The following is a 19,184-nucleotide window of genomic DNA, read 5'->3' on the forward strand; positions in this document are numbered from 1 at the left end:
GAGAAATTATTACGCATGCCATTTTGTGGCTAAAGAAACTGAGTCACAGAGAAGTACTGCCCCAAGTTTCATAAGTAATCAAAAGCAGAAACAATACTTACAGCAGCTCTGTTTCTATCTGCTTCACTGTTCCCTTAGAGAGGCCACTTTCTATGATTGAATGCTAATTTTATGTGGATAATTCAAACATTTCTACATAGGGGTTTAAAATCGTCATTCTGATTGGAAAATATGGGACTATGATTCCTGAGATGGATATATAGCAAAGCTCATTTTCAATAAGATGGTAGAATTAGTTGAGGTGGTTTCTCTGGGAAGATTAAGAGTTTGGAGGCGATAAGGATTAAAGTCCTTCCAAATGATTCTTTGGTGAGCTAACATGGATCACCTTACTAAAAACTTAGTATCATTTTTCTGTTTGGTTTTCTGAAGAAGGGATGTATGCTAGAATACTTGTCCTCCAATTCTAGACCTTAAGGCAATATAAGCACTATGAACCACCTTACTGAATTATAATTATTTTTTCACTCCTGATTTTATTATTTTGCTTCACATCAATGGAAAATATACAAGCTACTGCACTGCTACACAAAGGCTAAATAATTGTTCATTTAGATATAGGGGGAAAGATTCACATTCATTGAGCACAAAACATCATGCATACAAAGCACTACTTTGGGGTGGGGGTGGGGCCCACAGGGAATGAACTCAGGGGCACTCAACTAGTGAACCACATCCCCAGCCCTATTTTGTATTTTAGTTACAAACAGGGTCTCAACCCGAGTTGCTTAGCACCTTGCTTTTGCTGAGGCTGACTTGGAAAACATGCTCCTCAGCCTCCCCAGGCACTGGGATTATAGGTGTGCACCACTTTTGTATTACCACTTATCTTTTTTCTCAGAGTTATGCAGAATTTAGGCCTCTGTGTTTCATTATTTCTATAATGAAACTGTTCTAGGAATGATGTTGCACAAACCAGAAATCCGTTGGAGACAATGGAATTATTTTGTTTCTAGGCAAAATTTTGAAGTAGGAAAAACTATTTTAGGAGTTGTATTCCTTCCCTAGGCACTTAATCCAAGTTCCAATCTTACTCTGAAATAAAGGTGTTAGTATTAATCACCACAGGTGTTACCTGAGAAAGACTGTCATCGACCTGGTATCAGGCTGATGTCCTAAGCACATCAAGGGCCCTGAAATTGCTGGATACTGTACAGAATCAATTAAATGGGTGGCCTTGAGCAAATAATTTACTCTCTCTGACCCCTCATGATCTCCTAAGGGAAAAATAAGAGTAATGCCTATAGCCCAAAGATGTCAGGAAAACTAAGTGTAATTCTTTTTTATTGTTTATATTTAAAGTACATAACATGATTTTTCAACAGACATATATAGTGATTATTGCAGTCAAAAAATTAATGACCCATTGTCTCATAGTTACCTTTGTGCATGCTAGTACCTAAAACCCACTTTCCTAGCAATTTTCCAGTATAGAATACAATATTAACTATTTATCCATCATGTTGTACATTGGGTCTCTAGACTTACTCATCTGACATAACTAAAACTTCCTACCCTTTGATCCACAGCTTCCCAGTCCCATTCTGGCCTCCCAATCATGGTTCTACTGTTTCTATGCATTCAATTTCACATATAAGTGAGGTATAATTCCTTATGGAATGAAGAACATAATATAAAACATAGTGTGAAAACTTGACAAATGGTAACCACTTAGCATATAACAGTAAGTAAGGGGTCTGAAGGTATAGACTGATGGAAAGTACTTTGTGTATTTCTCTCTTCTTCTGGGAATAAAAAACATTACTGCATGACTTTTAATGTTGAAAAAAGTTAAGTGCTATTCATCTGCAAGACAAACGAGGTATATGCACACTTGCAGAACAAAAGAATCACCATGCATATCAAACATAAAGGTAAAGTGCATTTTTCCAAGGTTAAAAAAAAAAAGTATTCACATTGTGCGTTAGCAAAAATGATGTTTACAAGTATGGCAATCATGCTTGAGAAAATGCTAAAATTGCAGTGACGACCTATGAGGGGTAATGCCTAATATATTGTGCTTGTCATGGAGTCATAAACGTGTTCTAGTTAACCATATGGTAAAGGCGGGGGGGGAGCGCTCATTCATCAAATATTTGTTGCACGTCCACTACCTGACAACCACTTACTCTGTTCTGCTTTCTCAAGAGTCCAGATTTCCCTACTACTGCCACACCACCTATCTAGGTTAACGCCACAATAACATTTTTCACGCAGCACGTATTCGGAAAAAGAACCAGCAAGTCGGCCCGGCCCGCCCCGAAGCCTCCTTTCACCACGCGTCAACGACATTCGCAAATTGAAAACGTCAAAGAGTGTTCTACGGTGTCCTACTAGGAAATAGGCGTGCGTCAAGCAGGGACAAGTTCCGCCCACGTAAAAGATGGCGCTCGGCGCGTCAGCCACGCCTGCTGCCCTGTTCCTTCTCTTTAGGGGCGGGTCTAACTAGAGCAGGTGGTGTGTGTTTTTGTTTTCCCGCCCTTCCTGCCCTCCACTTTCTTTCGTAGTATTCGCAAAGAGCGAACATGGAACGAACTGATAAATATTAACCAGAAGAGAACGAAAGGGGAACTGCGGCGTGGGGCGGTGCGGTAGCTGTAGGACGCGCGAGGGGCGGGCCGGGGGCGGGTCGGGGGCGGGGCTGCGGTTGCGGTCCCTGCGCCCGCGGCGGTGGCGGAGGTTCTGGCGGCGGCGAGTGGGTGAGTGGACAGCTGGCGAGTCCTAGACCAGCAGTTTGGGGTCAGCATGCCGGGTCGGCACTGGGGCGATCGCGGGTTTTCTCCCAGCGCTCGACTCATTCTCTTCCCGGACTGAAAGCCTCCTTGGGGCTTTCCGGCTTTAGCGTAGTAGGGCTGCCTGCATCCCGGCCCCCGGCGGCGGCGGCGGTGGCACGGAGACAGGGATGGGTTCGGGCCTCTCCAGGCTTTTCGCCCGCAGGCCTCGAGCCGGCCTCTTCCCGAGACCCGGGGCAACCTCCAGCTGCGCTTCCGCTGCGGGCTCAAGGAAGGGAGCCTCGGGCACCGAAGGGGCTGGCCCGCGGAAAGCCGGAGTGCGCGCGGCCCATCTGGGCGAGCCGGAGAGGGCTCCTGCCGAGAGGAGACAGCGCCGGGTGCGATGGGGTGTGAACAGACTACTGGTCGCCTGCAGATTATCAGTAGAAGTTTGTGAGGAGTGCTGTTTTGTAAATGTGGGCAGCAGTGCTAGGCAGAGTGTACTCCCAGTCTGTGAGACATGGCCTGGTTGCTTCACAGCTCCGAGATTGCATACATTTATTAAAGGAAGTGACTCTTGTGACTTAGGTATCACTTGGCTGATGGTAATCTGTTCCAGAAAGAAGTGCACTGATTACATGTCTGCGTCCACACAGGGTCTCTCTAATCAGGGTGAATTCCACAAGGACTTGTGTTCAGGAAAAGGTGGGAAGTCTCGTGCATTGGCCTAGGAGGGTTACCTCTTTCAGACATCCAGATTGTTAGGCGCAGGTGAATAAATTCTGTTTATTCTGTTCCTGTCCATCACCAGTGGTGCAAGGCGAGAGTACACAATTAGGCACTACTTTTACTTTGTACAAACCGTTCAAAAAAGGACTGTTAGGATCTTCAACAAACTTTGGGAAACTTTTAGCATAATCTGGGAGCATCACAGAAAACAAGACTATGACATATGGGGTATTAATTATATGGAACCTGGGGCTGGGGCTGTAGCTCAGCGGCAAAGCACTTGCCTCGCATGTGTGCGACACTGGGTTCAATCTTCAGCACCACATAAAAATAAATAAAGATACTGTGTGTTTATCTACAACTAAAAAATTTTTTTTAAAAACTATATGGAACCAGGATATTTGAAATACAGAGTAGTTATCTTTAGTGTATACATAAGAAGGTTTCCAGTGAAGCCTAAAACCACAGATCGTAAGTATATAGTATAGAACCCTATATATACTGTTTTCTCCTTTACATACAAACATGATCCAGTTTAAATTGGGCACAAGAGATTAATAATAAAATAGTACAATTATAACTAAATACTGTAATAAAAGTTCTATGATTGTTCTCTCTCTCCCTCTAAAAATATCATTGTACTTTCAACTTTATTAAGTAAAATAAAGGTTGTCATGAACCCAGCACTTTGATACTTAGACAGTCTTATGATAATAACCAAGAGGAGTACTGAGTGACTAATGGGCAGGTAGTGTATATGAATATGTATATGAATATATCTATATGAATACAAAGCACAGAGGGATGATTCACATCCTTGGAGCAGACAGTGAATTTTATCACACTACTCAGAATGGTGTGCTATTTAAAACTTATTATTTGGGGATGGGGGGATTTTTAGTTAATATTTTGGGATCAAGTTTGACCACAGGTATCTGAAACCTCTGTTACACAAGTGCTGTTAACCAGCACCTCCACCATGTCCTTGCCACTTTAAGAAAACTGAATCTGTTGGAAATTGCCCCAGTATGACTGTGCTCTTTATGAAACAAAAGCGAGAAAAATTGCAGACTATATTCTTGATTGTGAACCAAGCCAGTATTTACCTCCTCCAGGAAACAATTACATTCCACTTGAGAAATTAATAAAATCTCTATTTGGCTATGTTAGCAGTCTAAAGTTTACTTTCAGAGAAAGAGATTAAAAAAAATGGAGACTCCTTTCTTTCAAGATTATTATTGGTTCAGTGTTAATTGCGTACTTCCAAGGGGTGGTAGATTAATTTACCTGTTAATCTGAGAAACTCTGATCAGTGAGAGATGGCTCGATAGTGATATTAGGAACTTCATCTCTGAGTAATGCCTGATGTTAAAAATTTAGAAAGTGTTTTCAGCAGTTCACTATCCTTAAAGTGGCCATAGGCAGCCCATGTTTTGGAAGTGGGCTGGTTTAGGACCCTGCTTCTCTTGGGTCTGGGAAAAATAAACAGAAAGCATTGTTATAGGGAATGAGAGCCTATCATGGAAGAATTCTGATTCACAGCAGTGGACCAGTCAACTTTCCAAATATCAATCAGGAAAGAGATATCTGATTTTTAGCAAAAGTTTAAAGAAGCAAAAGCTCAAATTTACCAATATGCTAATAGATTAAATAGATGCTAATTAATATGTCTGCATATGTTGGATTATTTTTAGGAAGTGTATTGGGTAAACCCTCATGAACCCTGTTCTTTGTTTATAGGAATGGCAAACCACCATCTCACCCAATTTGGATCCTTGCTTCCCTAAAAAGACTATATGACTAATGTTAGATAACCTGGAGTAGCCAACACTACATGTACATAAAATATGTAGATAAAAATATTAGTTTTCAGCTGAACGTTTTTTTGCCACATTTGTACATATGGGTTTTTCTTACCAAAGATGATTCTAGCATTAAATTAATTTTTACAACTCTCCTAATTATACTTCTCTGTGACATTTCATTTCTTAGGTTATAGTAGTCCCACCTTATCCATGATTTCAGTTTATGTGTTCAAATATAGTTAAAAATAATACATGAAAAATTCTATTGCATGCCATTCTGAGTAGCCTGATGAAGTCTTACACCTTTCTGCTCTCTTGCACCCAATATATGATTCGTCTCTTTGTCCAGCTGTCCTTGAACAGTCCAGTGTATCCACACTGTAATGCTACCTGCCCTTTAGTCACTTAGTAGCCATCTTGGTTGTCAGATAGGCTGTCACAGTATGGCAGTGCTTATGTTCAAGTAACCCTTATTTTAATTAATAATGGCGCAAAACACAGGAGTAAAGATGCTGGCAATTTGGATATGCAAGAGAAAATGCCATAAGTTCCTTTCTTTAAGTGAAAAGGTAAAAGTTCTCAATAAGGAAAGAAAAAACCCTATATGTTGACATTGCTAAGATCTATGATAAAAATGAATCTTTTCTCTGTGAAATTGTGAAGAAGGAAAAAGTACTATGCTAGTCTTGCTGGTATACCTCAAATTACAAAAGTTACAGCCACAGTGTGTGATAAGTGCTTAGTTAAGATGGAAAACACATTCAATTTGTGGATATATGACTAACAGAAAATGTGTTCTGAGTGACGGCAGCACATTGTACCAGAAAGCATTGAACTTACACAAAGGCATCAGCAGGTTTCTGAAACATGTGGCACCAAGCCATTTACTGCAGTATACAAAAATTGCTGGAGAAGCTGTAAGACAAATTGGTGGAGAAGGATTTGCCAAAATGCTGGATGAAGAAGTAGAAAAACATTGAGGGCCTTTGGGAAGTTTTAAAAATGAGGAATCAGAAGAACATATTTAGTAATCTGCAGAGAAAGAGGAAGATGAAACTGAAACAGAACTAGCAACCTGAACATTTCTAAAATTTGCTGAAGTATTTGAAATTGCACAGACATTAAAGGGCAAAATTATGGAATACTACCTTCAGATAGAACATCATTAAAGTCACCCATAGTATTAAAACCTCTGCAGCAACCCTGTGAGTTAGAAAGAGACAACAACTTCTGATTAAATTTTCTTCCAGAAAACTCCCTTGAACTTGGAAGATCTTCAACCATCAAAGTAGTCTCCTGCTAACATCTAACATCAACGTTGTCATGATTCAGTGATCCAGGATCACTTGAAGTGGATGTCTTCCTCCTGATGTATCATCAGAAGGTCATTAGTATCCTAAAGCTGAGTCACAGCACATATGTCACATATGTGCTTATTACATATTCATTGTATTATCTCCCATTATCATAGGAAGAAGAAGGTGAGTATAGTACAATGAAATATTTTCAGAGAGAAAACATTCACATAACTTATTATATTGTTACAATTCTATTTTATTGTTAATCTCTTACTGTGCCTAATTCATAAATTGGAGTTTACAGTATATAGAGAGAGGTGCCATCTGTAGTTTCAGGGATCCAGTTGGAAGGTATCCCCAAGGATAAGGGGCAACTACTGTATTTCTTGCTTGTCAACTTTTAAAGCTAAGCAGTTCAACATGATCTTTAGCCTTCATTTTCTTTCTAATACTAGGAGTGACACTGAATGTAATTAGTGGTCGTTAGTAATTTAGTTCTCACAATCAGGTAAAAGGTTTTCTCATATTTCAATCAGATTTTGCTATTGCTCTCAATCCTATTTAGGAAATTCTTTTAATTTCAATATAGTAATTTGAGTTGTAATGTTGCCTTTTTGATTTTCACCTTTTTATCCAAAAAGAAAGAATAAAAGAGAAATGTTTTACAGTATGATTTTATGGCTATGTGTTTACTTTATTGCCTCTGCTTCCGATTTGCTGTTGTTGATAGTGACAGCAAAAGCATCATTACAGTTCCAACTCAGATTACCTTGTTGTATTCAGTCATTGTAAACTGACTGTTGAAGTTATATTCAAAACAGTAGATATTTTTAACAAGCGATAGAGCTCATATCCATTGTGGCCTTTTAAGACTTATTAAATTGACATATACTAAAACACAAATATTACCTAAATGAAGTTTTGAAATTAAAAATACACAGGTAAATACTGTTTTTTGTTAACTATTTTCGTACATACTTCACCATTAAGTGTTTTGCCATAGTTTGTGTGCCTTTTCATAGTATGATAAAAATATTCACCACAGACTTTAAAAATAGAAGTCACTGCTTTTCATAAGACTCTGAACTCTCTTGACAATATGTAGATAAAATTCCTTAATGTAAAATAGTTTAATTTGACACAAATTTTGTTATAGATCAAATGTTAGCTCCAAAGTCATCAAACAGGTGTATCAGCATTCACCTGTAGCTGCTCTCCATTACATTATGATAATAGAATCCATAATTTTAGACTTGCTTAAATGAAATTGTCCTAATGGTTCTCACTTTCAGTCTTTGATTATAAGTCTTCAATTATGTACTTGCAAGGTTGGTTAGGTTTACACTAATATTACAAAGAATATACACTTTCAGAGTGATATCTTTGAGTGGATCAAGGTATATGAGTTGAGCCCTGCATTCTAGCTTGGCTGCAAGCTTGTTTGTGTTCTCCATGTCTGTTTCCTCAGCAGATTGAAAGCTTTGAATGGGCTTCATCCGTTCTGTTTGTTTTTTCCTATTCTAATAACTAAAGCATTTATTTTAGCCACTTAGTATAGAACTCTCTTCACAATGGTAAAGTACTATACTATTTTCTTTACTAATGTATTAAATGTATTTATCTTTGTTTTCACCTGTCAGTGTTTTTACCAGTATTTTTACTAGTATTGAGCTTTAGTATCCTGATTCCCAGAGAGTTTGTCAAGGATAACCAAACTTTTTAATCATTTTTGTTGTTGTTGTAGCTTCAGACATGATTTTGTCATCTTATGAAAAAAAAATTTTTTTAGCAGGTTTAAGGTATTTCTACTGTCAGATGGCTAGGGTAATAAGGCATCACAAACTAGACTTAAAATAGCATCCATTCTCTCTGGGTTCTGGAAGCTGGAAGTCCAGTATCAGCAGGAACATGATCCTACAGGCTGTAGGGAAGCTTCCTTGTGCCTTCCACTTCTGGTGTTACTTATAGTCCTTGGCATTCTTAGGCTTGTGGTTGCATCATTCAGTTTCTATCTTCTAGTCTTCACATGGCTGTCTTTCCTTTGTGTCTACATGTCTCCAAATCTCTCTCTTTCCCCTTAGAAGCCCACTGAATTAGAACCCATTCTAATCTAATATGACCTCATTTTAACTTAATTACACCTATTTCCAAATAAGGTCACATTAACATATATAAGGGGTTAGGGTTTGAACCTATCTTTTGGGGTTCAAAACCAACCCACAAGAAGTGTCACCATGTCTAGCTGAGACTTCCCCTTCCCATTTTCCCCCCTCTTTAGTTATAATGGTTAAGAACCAAATACCTAATCATGATAGAATTGCACAAAGTCCAGATATTTGGGGAACAACCGTCTGTTATATGAGCTTTAGTTATAATATTCGTCTCTTTGGGGGTTTGGATGGATATCTTTAAAATTGCTGAACTTAATCATTGCTTTGTATGCCCTTATCTAGATATCTCTGGAACATTTGGATAATGTGAAATTTGGGATGCAGTGATGTCGACTCTCTGCCCACCACCATCTCCTGCTGTTGCCAAGACAGAGATTGCTTTAAGTGGTGAATCACCTTTATTAGCAGCTACCTTTGCTTACTGGGACAATATTCTTGGTCCTAGAGTAAGGCATATTTGGGCCCCTAAGACAGATCAGGTACTTCTCAGTGATGGAGAAATAACTTTTCTTGCCAACCACACCCTAAATGGAGAAATTCTTCGAAATGCAGAGAGTGGGGCTATAGATGTAAAGTTTTTTGTCTTGTCTGAAAAAGGAGTAATTATTGTTTCATTAATCTTCGACGGAAACTGGAATGGAGATCGGAGTACTTATGGACTATCAATTATACTTCCACAGACGGAGCTTAGTTTCTATCTCCCACTTCACAGAGTGTGTGTTGATAGATTAACACATATTATTCGGAAAGGAAGGATATGGATGCATAAGGTGAGTGGTTTCTCAGCTTGTTAATCATGCTAACATAGCCATTCAGAGTTTATTTTCAGACACATTTATCTAATTTTTAGAAATTACATGCATTTAACATTTGACATAGCCAACATATATTTTATGTCTACCCCATTAGATATAGATGAATTTGTCTTCACAGTAATCATGGAAGGCAGGAGGTGGTAACACTGTATTACAAACAAAAAGCTAAAGCTTAGAGAAAAAGAAATTTTTAGAGTTTAGATTTGTCTTAGGAGCCTTTGACTCTAAAACATTTTTATTTTTATTTAATTGCGTGACCTTGTCTTGTACTTACTACAATGTGTAGGTATAATAGTTTAGAACATTTGTTTCAGAAACTATCTGCCAGGAACCTTTGGTCCCTTTAACTTGCCAAGTTCCCAAATTTATAAAATGAGAAGGTTGGACCAAACAGTTTCTAGGAGATAATATTCCTTTTAATTTTGCAGGTTAAGCTAGAGGGAATTATCATTTCCCACTAAATCCTGTACTCTAATATATAATCATATTTATATTTCAGTATTCTTTTAGCATTTTGAAAGAACAAATTTAAGTTTTCTTCCTACTTTCTAGTTTAATACTAACCTGAAAGTCTTATTAAGGCATTATTAATTGTATAAGGCTTCTAACTGATGGTAAGGAGAAATAGCACCTTTAAAGAATAGGTATTTGCTCTTTGTAGACTCACCTCCTTATTCCTCATGTTTATGAAAATCATTTAAAATAAACAAGCTCTGTATTCCTCAGATTCAATTTGATTTTGTTTCATTTAAAAATGCTTTATTATGTTCCTTTTTGAAACTGCAGGTGTAAACTTGATTGTTTCCTGCTAAATTATATTTCTTTTTTCACTGCAGAATAAAGGGTATTTTGTTTTATACTATCTATGAAAGCATGGGTTTGTTGGGTTCATCGTGCCTTGCTCCCTTTAGCTCCCTCTAGAGAATATTTTTTTCTATAAAGTAAATTACACAGAACATATCTATATTGAAAAAATAAGTATTCAAATGCTGTGGCTTTTTAATAAATAAATTTTCTTTTGCTTAGGAAAGGCAAGAAAATGTCCAGAAGATTGTCTTAGAAGGCACAGAGAGAATGGAAGATCAGGTAAAATGCAGATTACATGCAGTCATATCCCATTATTCCCATAGCATATGTCCATATAAGGCATTTGGCTCCTTATGAGGCCTTGAGGACATGTTAGTTTGACAGAGTGAGTCTGAAAATAAACAGTCTTCATATAAAATAAACTGAACAAAAAGTATCTATATTTTACATCTGAAGAGATAAATAAATAAAGGGAAATGATAATTACATCTACAAATTACTATTTTGCTCCCTTTTTTGGAAAACTTGTTCATATAAAAATTTTTAAAATGTATATGTGATTTTCTAGGTATTGTTTCTCAGATATCTATATATGAGTAACTGAAAGATGAGGAGTAGGTGTTCAGGGCGCAACACAGCTTTAAGCACATTTAAGACTATTTCTTTAGTCTCATGCTGTATCTTTAAAACTAATGCAGCTTATATTTTATTCCATGATATATCTTTGTTTTAATATTGAAATTTGCCAGTGACATTTTTTAGCTTCTTACCATTCAGTAACATTGATTCCTTAGGAAAAGATACCATGTTTATCCTGTACCTTTGAATGTCCTTGGGAAATAGATGCTAAGAGTTTGAGAAGCATGACTGCAAGAGGATAACTTCCCTTATAGAAATTAAATACAGTCCATTTCATTGTGGGGCAGAAAAGTTCTCCTGAAGGGAATCCCAGTGGCGAAAATGTTCTTAACTTTACTCCTATTGCTCTGATAGGCCATCCTCCGTTTTTGTTTCTTCTTGTAAAATTCCAGTCTTTTAAGCATGGCTACATTGCCTTTGCTCTGTTTCTCCTTAGTATGACTGGGACAGAATGATGCTTTAAAAACATTTAGTTTTCTAAATACTTATGAGAGACTAGGGGTGTGGCTTCCTGGGGTGTGACTCAGTAGAAGAGCACTTGCCTAGCATGTACAAGGCCTACAAAAAAAGCAAAATAATTCTTGTGAACGTATGGGACATTAACAAAGAAAATACTAAAGCCTGTAAAATAATCTTTGCAAGATTATCATCTTTGTACTTCTGTAAATAACCTTCCAAATCAAATGAGGTAATTCTGGGGAAAAGGCTAAAACTTATAAGAAAAGATTTCCCTTCATCCAGAGAAGCTTGCCTTTACTTTGTTTGCTGGTTGGTAAACAGGTCCCTAGGAATGTGGTGATTCACCAATCTCCAGCCTGATATTTATGGAGTAATTTAGTAGAATTATCTCAAGATAAGGAAATTGAGGACCAAATAAAATTCTGCTTTTAGTGGGTTCACCAACCTCTAACCTGATACTTATGGAGTAATTAAATAGAATTATCTCAAGATAAGGAAATTTAGGACCAAATAAAATTCTGTTTTTAGTAAAACTGTTTTTTTTTTTAAAACCAGAAACCTTGATTAATGAGTTTCCGCCATGATTAATGAATTTCTGCCTCTCTCAAGGGCTTTTCTTAAAACTGCTATCTAATCCTTCTGTGTCAGTAGGAAAGGATATTTGGGACAAATTGGAGACTTTAGAGAGGAAACTCAGAAGTTCAAGTTAGAGAAGAACAAGGAGGAAAAGAAATCCCCAGGGGTTTCTTTTATGTATGTGGGGCCATACACACACACACACACACACACACACAAACACATATACATACATATATATATGTATGTATTTTTTTAAGATCCTCTTCTGTATTCAGTCTTGTAGGATTTTTGTTGTCGCTATTGAGCATTAGACTGTTCATTTACTTAGAGTCAGATAAATGCCTGAGATTCCTTGTCCAAAATATTATCTGAGCCTAAACCTAAGGGGAAATGTTTTCCTAAAATTGTTATTTCTGAAAAGGGGGAGTTGTCTTATAATTGAGTCTTGCATGTCTCACATTATGTGCTTTCAACAGCCTTATATTGAAAAATAAATTCTGCTTGGGAATGACACAATAGTATGAAACAATTTTAGTGAGTGCTGATTTTGGATGTTCATAGCTGTCATCTGGTAAATCACTTACCAAAGATGGAAGTTCAACACAGATTGAGTCATTGTTCTTATGAGATTTGTTGTATTAATTGTAATTGTAAACAAGCATTTCAACAGTTATTTTAAAAATCAAAAGCAATGAGTGTGGTTAATTTTGGAAGTTACTATAAAATGCATTTTTTTAAATAATAAAATGCCTGTTATGCAAAGAGGTTTACAACTTAGGATAAAATTTCCAAAGGTAGCAGCACATTTAAATCTTAAGCAATTTAAATGATAAGGGACTTTGAAAAGCTGAGTTAAGGTAGTAAAAAAATGGATATAGGGATAACAGAGATCCTAATTTGAAGATACAAGAGAAGAATTTGAATAAAATTATTTCATGAAATGTAAGGAAAGAAAACCTACTGAATTGATCAAATAATGTGATTTTAAATGTGTCTAGCTAAAAATTAATAGAGATTTGACAATTTTATCTACATCTCTAAAATTTCACATATTTACATTGGTTGCAAAACTGAATGGTGGTGTGGTAGTAAGTAAATGAGGAATCACCCTTATTTAAGATACTTTTAAAATATTTGTGATGATTTGATTTGTCTTTGGATAGATTATACCCTGTTTCCAATGTGGAGGTTGGCCATTTATTGAAGTTTTACTAATGAGTTATTTGGTAAGGGTTTCAAAGTCTTTTTAAGCTTGACTTTCTTAACTTGATTGCCTTTAATTAATAAAGTTTTTATAACTCAATTAGATATCAAAGGAGATTCTTTCTAAATTTGGCACAGTTGTTTATTTGTTGCATGTAATAGTAAATGATAAACCAGAGAGTCCATGTTTACTAAAGAAAAATTATTCCTAAAAGAATGAAAATGAGCTTAAATAGCATGAAAATTCTTTAAGTTCATTTTAAGTTTTTTTGCCCTTCTTGTCCTCTATTATGTCTTCTCTTCATTTTACTTTATTGTGCAGGGTCAAAGTATTATTCCAATGCTTACTGGAGAAGTCATTCCTGTAATGGAACTGCTTTCATCTATGAAATCTCACAGTGTTCCTGAAGAAATAGATGTAAGTTCTTATGGGGGTGACCTTTATCAGTTCCCCTGAATTATTCTACTATTATATATATTAATAACATTCTAATTTTGCTGGTAAGCATTTTATCATTATACTATTCGGATGAAGTATTAGCCACAAATAAGCACACATAGAATCCTGAATTTTATGATCAGTTTTTTTATCACTGATAGTCATGGCAAAATTAAATTTAGTTATTTTACCACCTTTATGTTTCCTAAAAGTGGGAATATTCCAGAATTTATAGAAACATTAAAGTATTTAATACAGTATTTTTTGCAACAAAGCAATGTGCAAATTAATGACTATTAATGGAAGTTTACTTACATTCACTAATTTAGTTTCCTTAATCATTTGTTGAGAACATTTTAAATCACACATTATGCATGTATAGAGAGAGATCTTTGGAAAATATTCTTACTGCTTTCTGACTTTGTCATTGAGGTTGGTCTCTTGATTCTGACAGACAGACAGCTCAGCAGAGGAAGTTGTCTTATAAAATATGTTGCTTAACCTGACTGACCACCTTTCACATTTGTTCTTTGAAAGGTTGTGATAGTTCAAAGAGATTGTTTTATGGGTTTTCTTGATGCTCAAAAATGAGGACAATGTGTTATATTGAACCTAGACTTTAAAACTTAGGTATAAAAGCATTCTCTCAACCCTGTTTTACCCAGACTAATTTTTTCGTTTGTTCATTTTTTGGGTGCATTTTAGATAGCTGATACGGTACTCAATGATGATGATATTGGTGACAGTTGTCATGAAGGCTTTCTTCTCAAGTAAGAATTTTGTTTCATTTCCTAAATGCTGAATGAAACAGATACAAATCTTATATACTCACCCATAACAAGATTTGGAAGGAAGAAAATAATGATACCTACTCCCCCAGACAATTTAAGGGTAACATTGCATATTTGAACTAACATTTGTGTTACTTTTTCACTCATTGTGATATATCAGCTGTTACTCCTTTTAGTGTTTTAAGATACTGAGTTTCCATAGTGCCCAGACAAGAGAGCTTGGTCCTTTCGTTCTGATTTCTTGTTTTACTTCCCATTGATGTTAAAATTAAAAATACTTGAATTAAGTTGTATTATAGATAGCCTCAAGTAATTTAGGCCTTGAAATGGAAATTATTCGTTAAAATTATTTGTACTGATCTTTTTTTATCTAACTATGAAGTTTAGTACTTAAGAGTGTGACTCTCAAGCCAGACTGCCTGGGTTACTGTTGTGTGACCTTGGATAAGCCACCTAAAATGTCTGTGCCTCCTTTTCCTCATCTGTAAAATGGGAAGAATAATAGTACTTACTTTCTAGGGTTATTGTGAGCATTGAATCAGATAAATCATATAAAGCACTTACAACACTACCTGGCACATAAAATCACTTATGGGCCAATAGCTCACATTTTCTATTTATGTTTCTTCTAAGGAAAATAATAGTAATGGCCACTATTTTTTGAGCGCCTATGTGCTAGTTCCTAATACCAAGTGCCTTGCATGTATTATCTCATATTTCTTTACATTTGCAGATAACTTTGTTTTTAAAAATGAGAAGTGAAAAAATAAAGTATTAACTTTTATGTTTACATTCTTTTCCTTTAGGCTCATGATGGAGTATCAGGCATGTTTAACCTAAAAAATCTTAATAGCTTGAATCATAAACCCTTTAGTATTAAATCTATTAAGTCAGCCATTCATATATTATTTTTAATCTCATTTGGCTTTAACCTCTCTACATATCAGTTTCTTCAGCTATAAAATAATATTTTACTAATTGGGTCATCTTAATATTCAAACGAGACAATCTCTGTGAAAGGCCCCTAGATAATGTGAAGTTTCATACAAATAAAAGATAGTATTATACTTATGGTGTTGGTGTTTATCATGTAAAACTACTCTGAGTTATTTGAAGCTTATTTACTATTTTTTTAAATTTATGAAATTGTTTTATAGCCAGGGTTTTAAATCTGTTTTATTTATTGATCTACAGTGCCATCAGCTCACACTTGCAAACCTGTGGCTGCTCTGTTGTAGTAGGCAGCAGTGCAGAGAAAGTAAATAAGGTAATTCATTTTATAACATAGACTATGATCTGAATTTTAATACTACTAACATGTTATGGATTGTCATTTACATGTTAAGTTATAATTCAAATGGTCTAATAGTATAAGGAGAAAATAAAATGTTAGCAAATTATTGTGACACCCTATGGCAGAATGAATTTGAAATGAACTGTTTGAATAGGAATTCAGTTATCAGTTTCATTTTGATAACTCATAAACACCAATCTCAGTTGTGTATAAAGGGTTTTGAGAATATTTTAAAATCAGATAGCTTTAAAAATGCCTTCTATTTCCCAATTTTATCTTTAGTAAATATAAAGATAGCTATGTACTTTTGGTACTAGTGTTATGGCAAGATTACAATTAATCACTAAGTTGATCTTAAAGCAAGAGGTGGAACATTTATTCACCAGCAGGCAGTCTGGATTCACCAGCTGGCAGGCCAAGGGACAGGCTACAAGTCTACACCCTTCGATTCCATCCCAGGATGTGAGTCTACCTTTATATTCCAGAACCACATTAATCATAAGTGGCTGTTGCTATGATTCAAAACCATAAACAAATGTCATGAGATCTAAAATCATAAACAGAAGGGAAAGTGTGTCAAAATGACCCTAGTTGAGTACAAGTTAAAGAATGGTTACTAACGTCTAGGCAATCATTCTTTGACAGGGTACTTTGTTCAAGAAAAATGGGAACCAAAGAGAACAATTTTACATTATATAAGAATTGTCATTTTGTGTTGTCACACATGCTATGCTAAGCAACTGTTGATGGGTACAGAGGCAGGGTGTTCCCAGGAGAGAAGGATTTCTTACATGACATGGAATCTTAGGGTAAAATGGAGTCTGTTTGGCCATTGCCCATATAGCCTGGCCTATAATACTAGTTCTGAAGAACTGCATTTGATCATCTTGATTTCATTGCCTTGATTTTTACCCCATGTCTATCCTTTTTAGGGAGCTAGTATTTCTACATGGTAAGTGGAGGCTGTACTTTATTCAGTAATGTTTTGACTACTTCCTTCAGTGCTTTGAGTAAATAATTAGTGAATGGTTAGTTATATTTCCAAGCATTAGTCGGTAAATTAAGATATTTTGTACTTTTCTTCACTGACCATTAGTTAGAAATTAGAAAGAATCCAGATGTAAGTGTCTATCAATTTAAGCAAATCTAATTTCTTTTTAACAACATTTTAAACAAGATATGTTGGAGGTGATTATTTGTTTTACAAAGCTATTCATTATTTTTGTTTGTTTAATTTGTCATCCCATGTATTCACATGAGCCTTAATTTGCCAAAATTATCTCTCTTATACAACCATTTATGAGAGATTAATATTCTTCTCTCATTATATTTCATGTAGAGACTATTAATCTTATTTGTGTTGCCCCAAAAATGTGGCTTCCCATTTGTGACCCACCCCCACAAAGCCTTAGAGTTCTTTAGAAGTGCTTCTCAGTCTGCATTATGAAAGGAGGAAGGCTCTGTTTATTAAAAATTTTTCTCTGGCCGGGGTTGTGGCTCAGCAGTAGAGCACTCGCCTCTTATGTGTGAGACCCTGGGTTCGATCCTCAGCACCACATAAAAAGAAATAAACAAAATAAAGATATTGTGCCCGTGTATAACTAAAAAAATATTTTTAAAAATTTTTTTCTCATCCTTTATCCTCTTAAGATTGAATAGCTTGCCTTTTGTCTTTTTAATTTGACAGAAAAGTTTCCACTTCTGTAATTAAAAACCAGTGCTTTAACATTATCACTCTAGTCTGAATTCCAACAGTTATATGGCTCATTTTTATTTTTTCTAGTTGTACCCTAGGTCAGATGCTATTAGAATCAGTGTTTTCTGAACCCCCACCAATAGCATGTTTATATTAAGTCAAATTTAATAGAATTAATTTTCTTTTGGTTTAAGAATTTGGATACTCCTTGATATTCATTATAATGGGATTTACATGTAGAACTGTTACAACATAAGTTATAATTTGGGCTAATTTAAATGCACTTAGTTTTATTCTTGAAAGTTATTTACTTGCTTGAAAAACAATTGTTGCTGGGTGGAGATATAACCAATTACTGTATTAGGTCATAAATTCCCACTAAAATTAATAACCTAATACAAATATGTCAAATAAGTATGAGAAAAGGTATGTATTATATTTTTCACCTGGAGAGTCACAATATGTATTCAAATATTACAGATTTTACCAGATGTGGTGGTGCACACTTGTAATTCCAGCAGTTGGGGAGGCTGAGGCAGGAGGATCACAAATTCAAAACCAGCCTAAGCAACTTAGTGAGGCCCTAAGCAACTTATCAAGACCCTATCTCAAAATTTAAAGAAAAAAAATTTTTTTTTAAATGGGCTAGAGATGTTGCGATGTTGCTCAGTGTTTAAGTGCCTCTGGGTTCAATCCTGGTACAAAAAAAAAAAAAAAAGTTACAGGTTTTGAGATACCATAGTTAATTTACTAAGCATATCTTGAACTCATTTGGCCATAAAAATCACCTTTTTGTAAGCAATAAGTGTTATATCCTATGGACTGTTCCAGGTGACTAAGGAAGGATTTATATTTTAAGTTAATTGACAAAACAATTAAAATTTTTAATTTAAAAAAAAATTTATAAGCAAATCAGTGGTCTTTTTACTTCATATTTTAATGCTAAAATCTTTTCTTTTATAGATAGTGAGAACATTATGCCTTTTTCTGACTCCAGCAGAGAGAAAATGCTCCAGATTATGTGAAGCAGAATCATCATTTAAATATGAGTCAGGACTCTTTGTGCAAGGCCTGCTAAAGGTATACTTTCCATTTATCACAAGTGAAACCATTTTTTAAAAATAATTTTTGAGACTCTGTAAAAATACTTGAAGTATTTTGTTTAATGCCCAAGGACTGACTTCCTTTACATAGTTCTGAGCATAGACTATATTATCTTATGAATATATATTTAGTATCGTCAGTGTAACACTATGAAATATCTTTTCTTTGCCAGGTGGTTTCCTGTGTAGATATGTGTATAGCCTCAGGATTTTTTAAAAAATATGTGCTTGAATTAGGTTGCACCTCTAAATATTTCTTTTTACTGAACCAATTTGAATTTTTGTGTTACCATTTTGTATTTACATATGAAATTTATTGAAAAAATTTAAAGATCTTTAAAAGTGTGTAAGATTTGAGTAATTCATATATATATTAACATATACATTTGAAAAAGTATGTATTACTAATACATATTAGAAAAAGTTTTATATTCATTTAATTGAGTTTATTTTTCAAAGACTAAAACATATAAAGGTAATTGATAATTATTTTCAATAATTAAGTGAAAAGCAATTATGCACTTTATTGAATTTATTATTGATGTCTCAGTTATAGTCAAAGAAATGAAGAAATGCTTTCCTTAT

At 35.3% G+C, this 19,184-nt stretch overlaps 1 protein-coding gene across 5 annotated transcripts; it reads left to right on the plus strand.

Moving 5' to 3' along the window:
- Positions 1-2,660: 2,660 nt before the first annotated feature.
- C9orf72 (C9orf72-SMCR8 complex subunit) lies at positions 2,661-18,630 on the plus strand. 5 transcript variants are annotated; one of them, XM_048783522.1, is made up of 8 exons: positions 2,661-2,759; positions 6,556-6,786; positions 9,057-9,544; positions 10,616-10,675; positions 13,599-13,694; positions 14,421-14,485; positions 15,701-15,773; positions 18,460-18,630. In XM_048783522.1, exons 3-8 carry the CDS (start codon positions 9,101-9,103, stop codon positions 18,613-18,615), a joined length of 894 nt encoding a protein of 297 aa, XP_048639479.1. In that variant the 5' UTR covers positions 2,661-2,759; positions 6,556-6,786; positions 9,057-9,100; the 3' UTR covers positions 18,616-18,630. The 5 variants fall into 5 exon arrangements, with proteins under 5 accessions (XP_048639479.1, XP_048639482.1, XP_015347956.1 ...); XM_048783523.1 differs by lacking the exon at positions 6,556-6,786 and having other exon boundaries at positions 2,683-2,759; XM_048783525.1 differs by lacking the exons at positions 14,421-14,485; positions 15,701-15,773.
- Positions 18,631-19,184: the final 554 nt, after the last annotated feature.

This window comes from Marmota marmota, unplaced genomic scaffold, assembly GCF_001458135.2.
Source record: "Marmota marmota marmota unplaced genomic scaffold, marMar, whole genome shotgun sequence".
NCBI classification, from domain to species: domain Eukaryota; kingdom Metazoa; phylum Chordata; class Mammalia; order Rodentia; family Sciuridae; genus Marmota; species Marmota marmota.

What these genes read in the sequence shown, in the direction of transcription:
- C9orf72 (XM_048783522.1), top strand. Translation starts at nt 9,101, where the DNA reads ATGTCGACTCTCTGCCCACCACCATCTCCTGCTGTTGCCAAGACAGAG. An exon ending in GTGTTCCTGAAGAAATAGAT is followed by an intron (nt 13,695 to 14,420) that starts GTAAGTTCTTAT and finishes GGTGCATTTTAG; the next exon opens with ATAGCTGATACGGTACTCAA. An exon ending in GTGCAGAGAAAGTAAATAAG is followed by an intron (nt 15,774 to 18,459) that starts GTAATTCATTTT and finishes TTTCTTTTATAG; the next exon opens with ATAGTGAGAACATTATGCCT.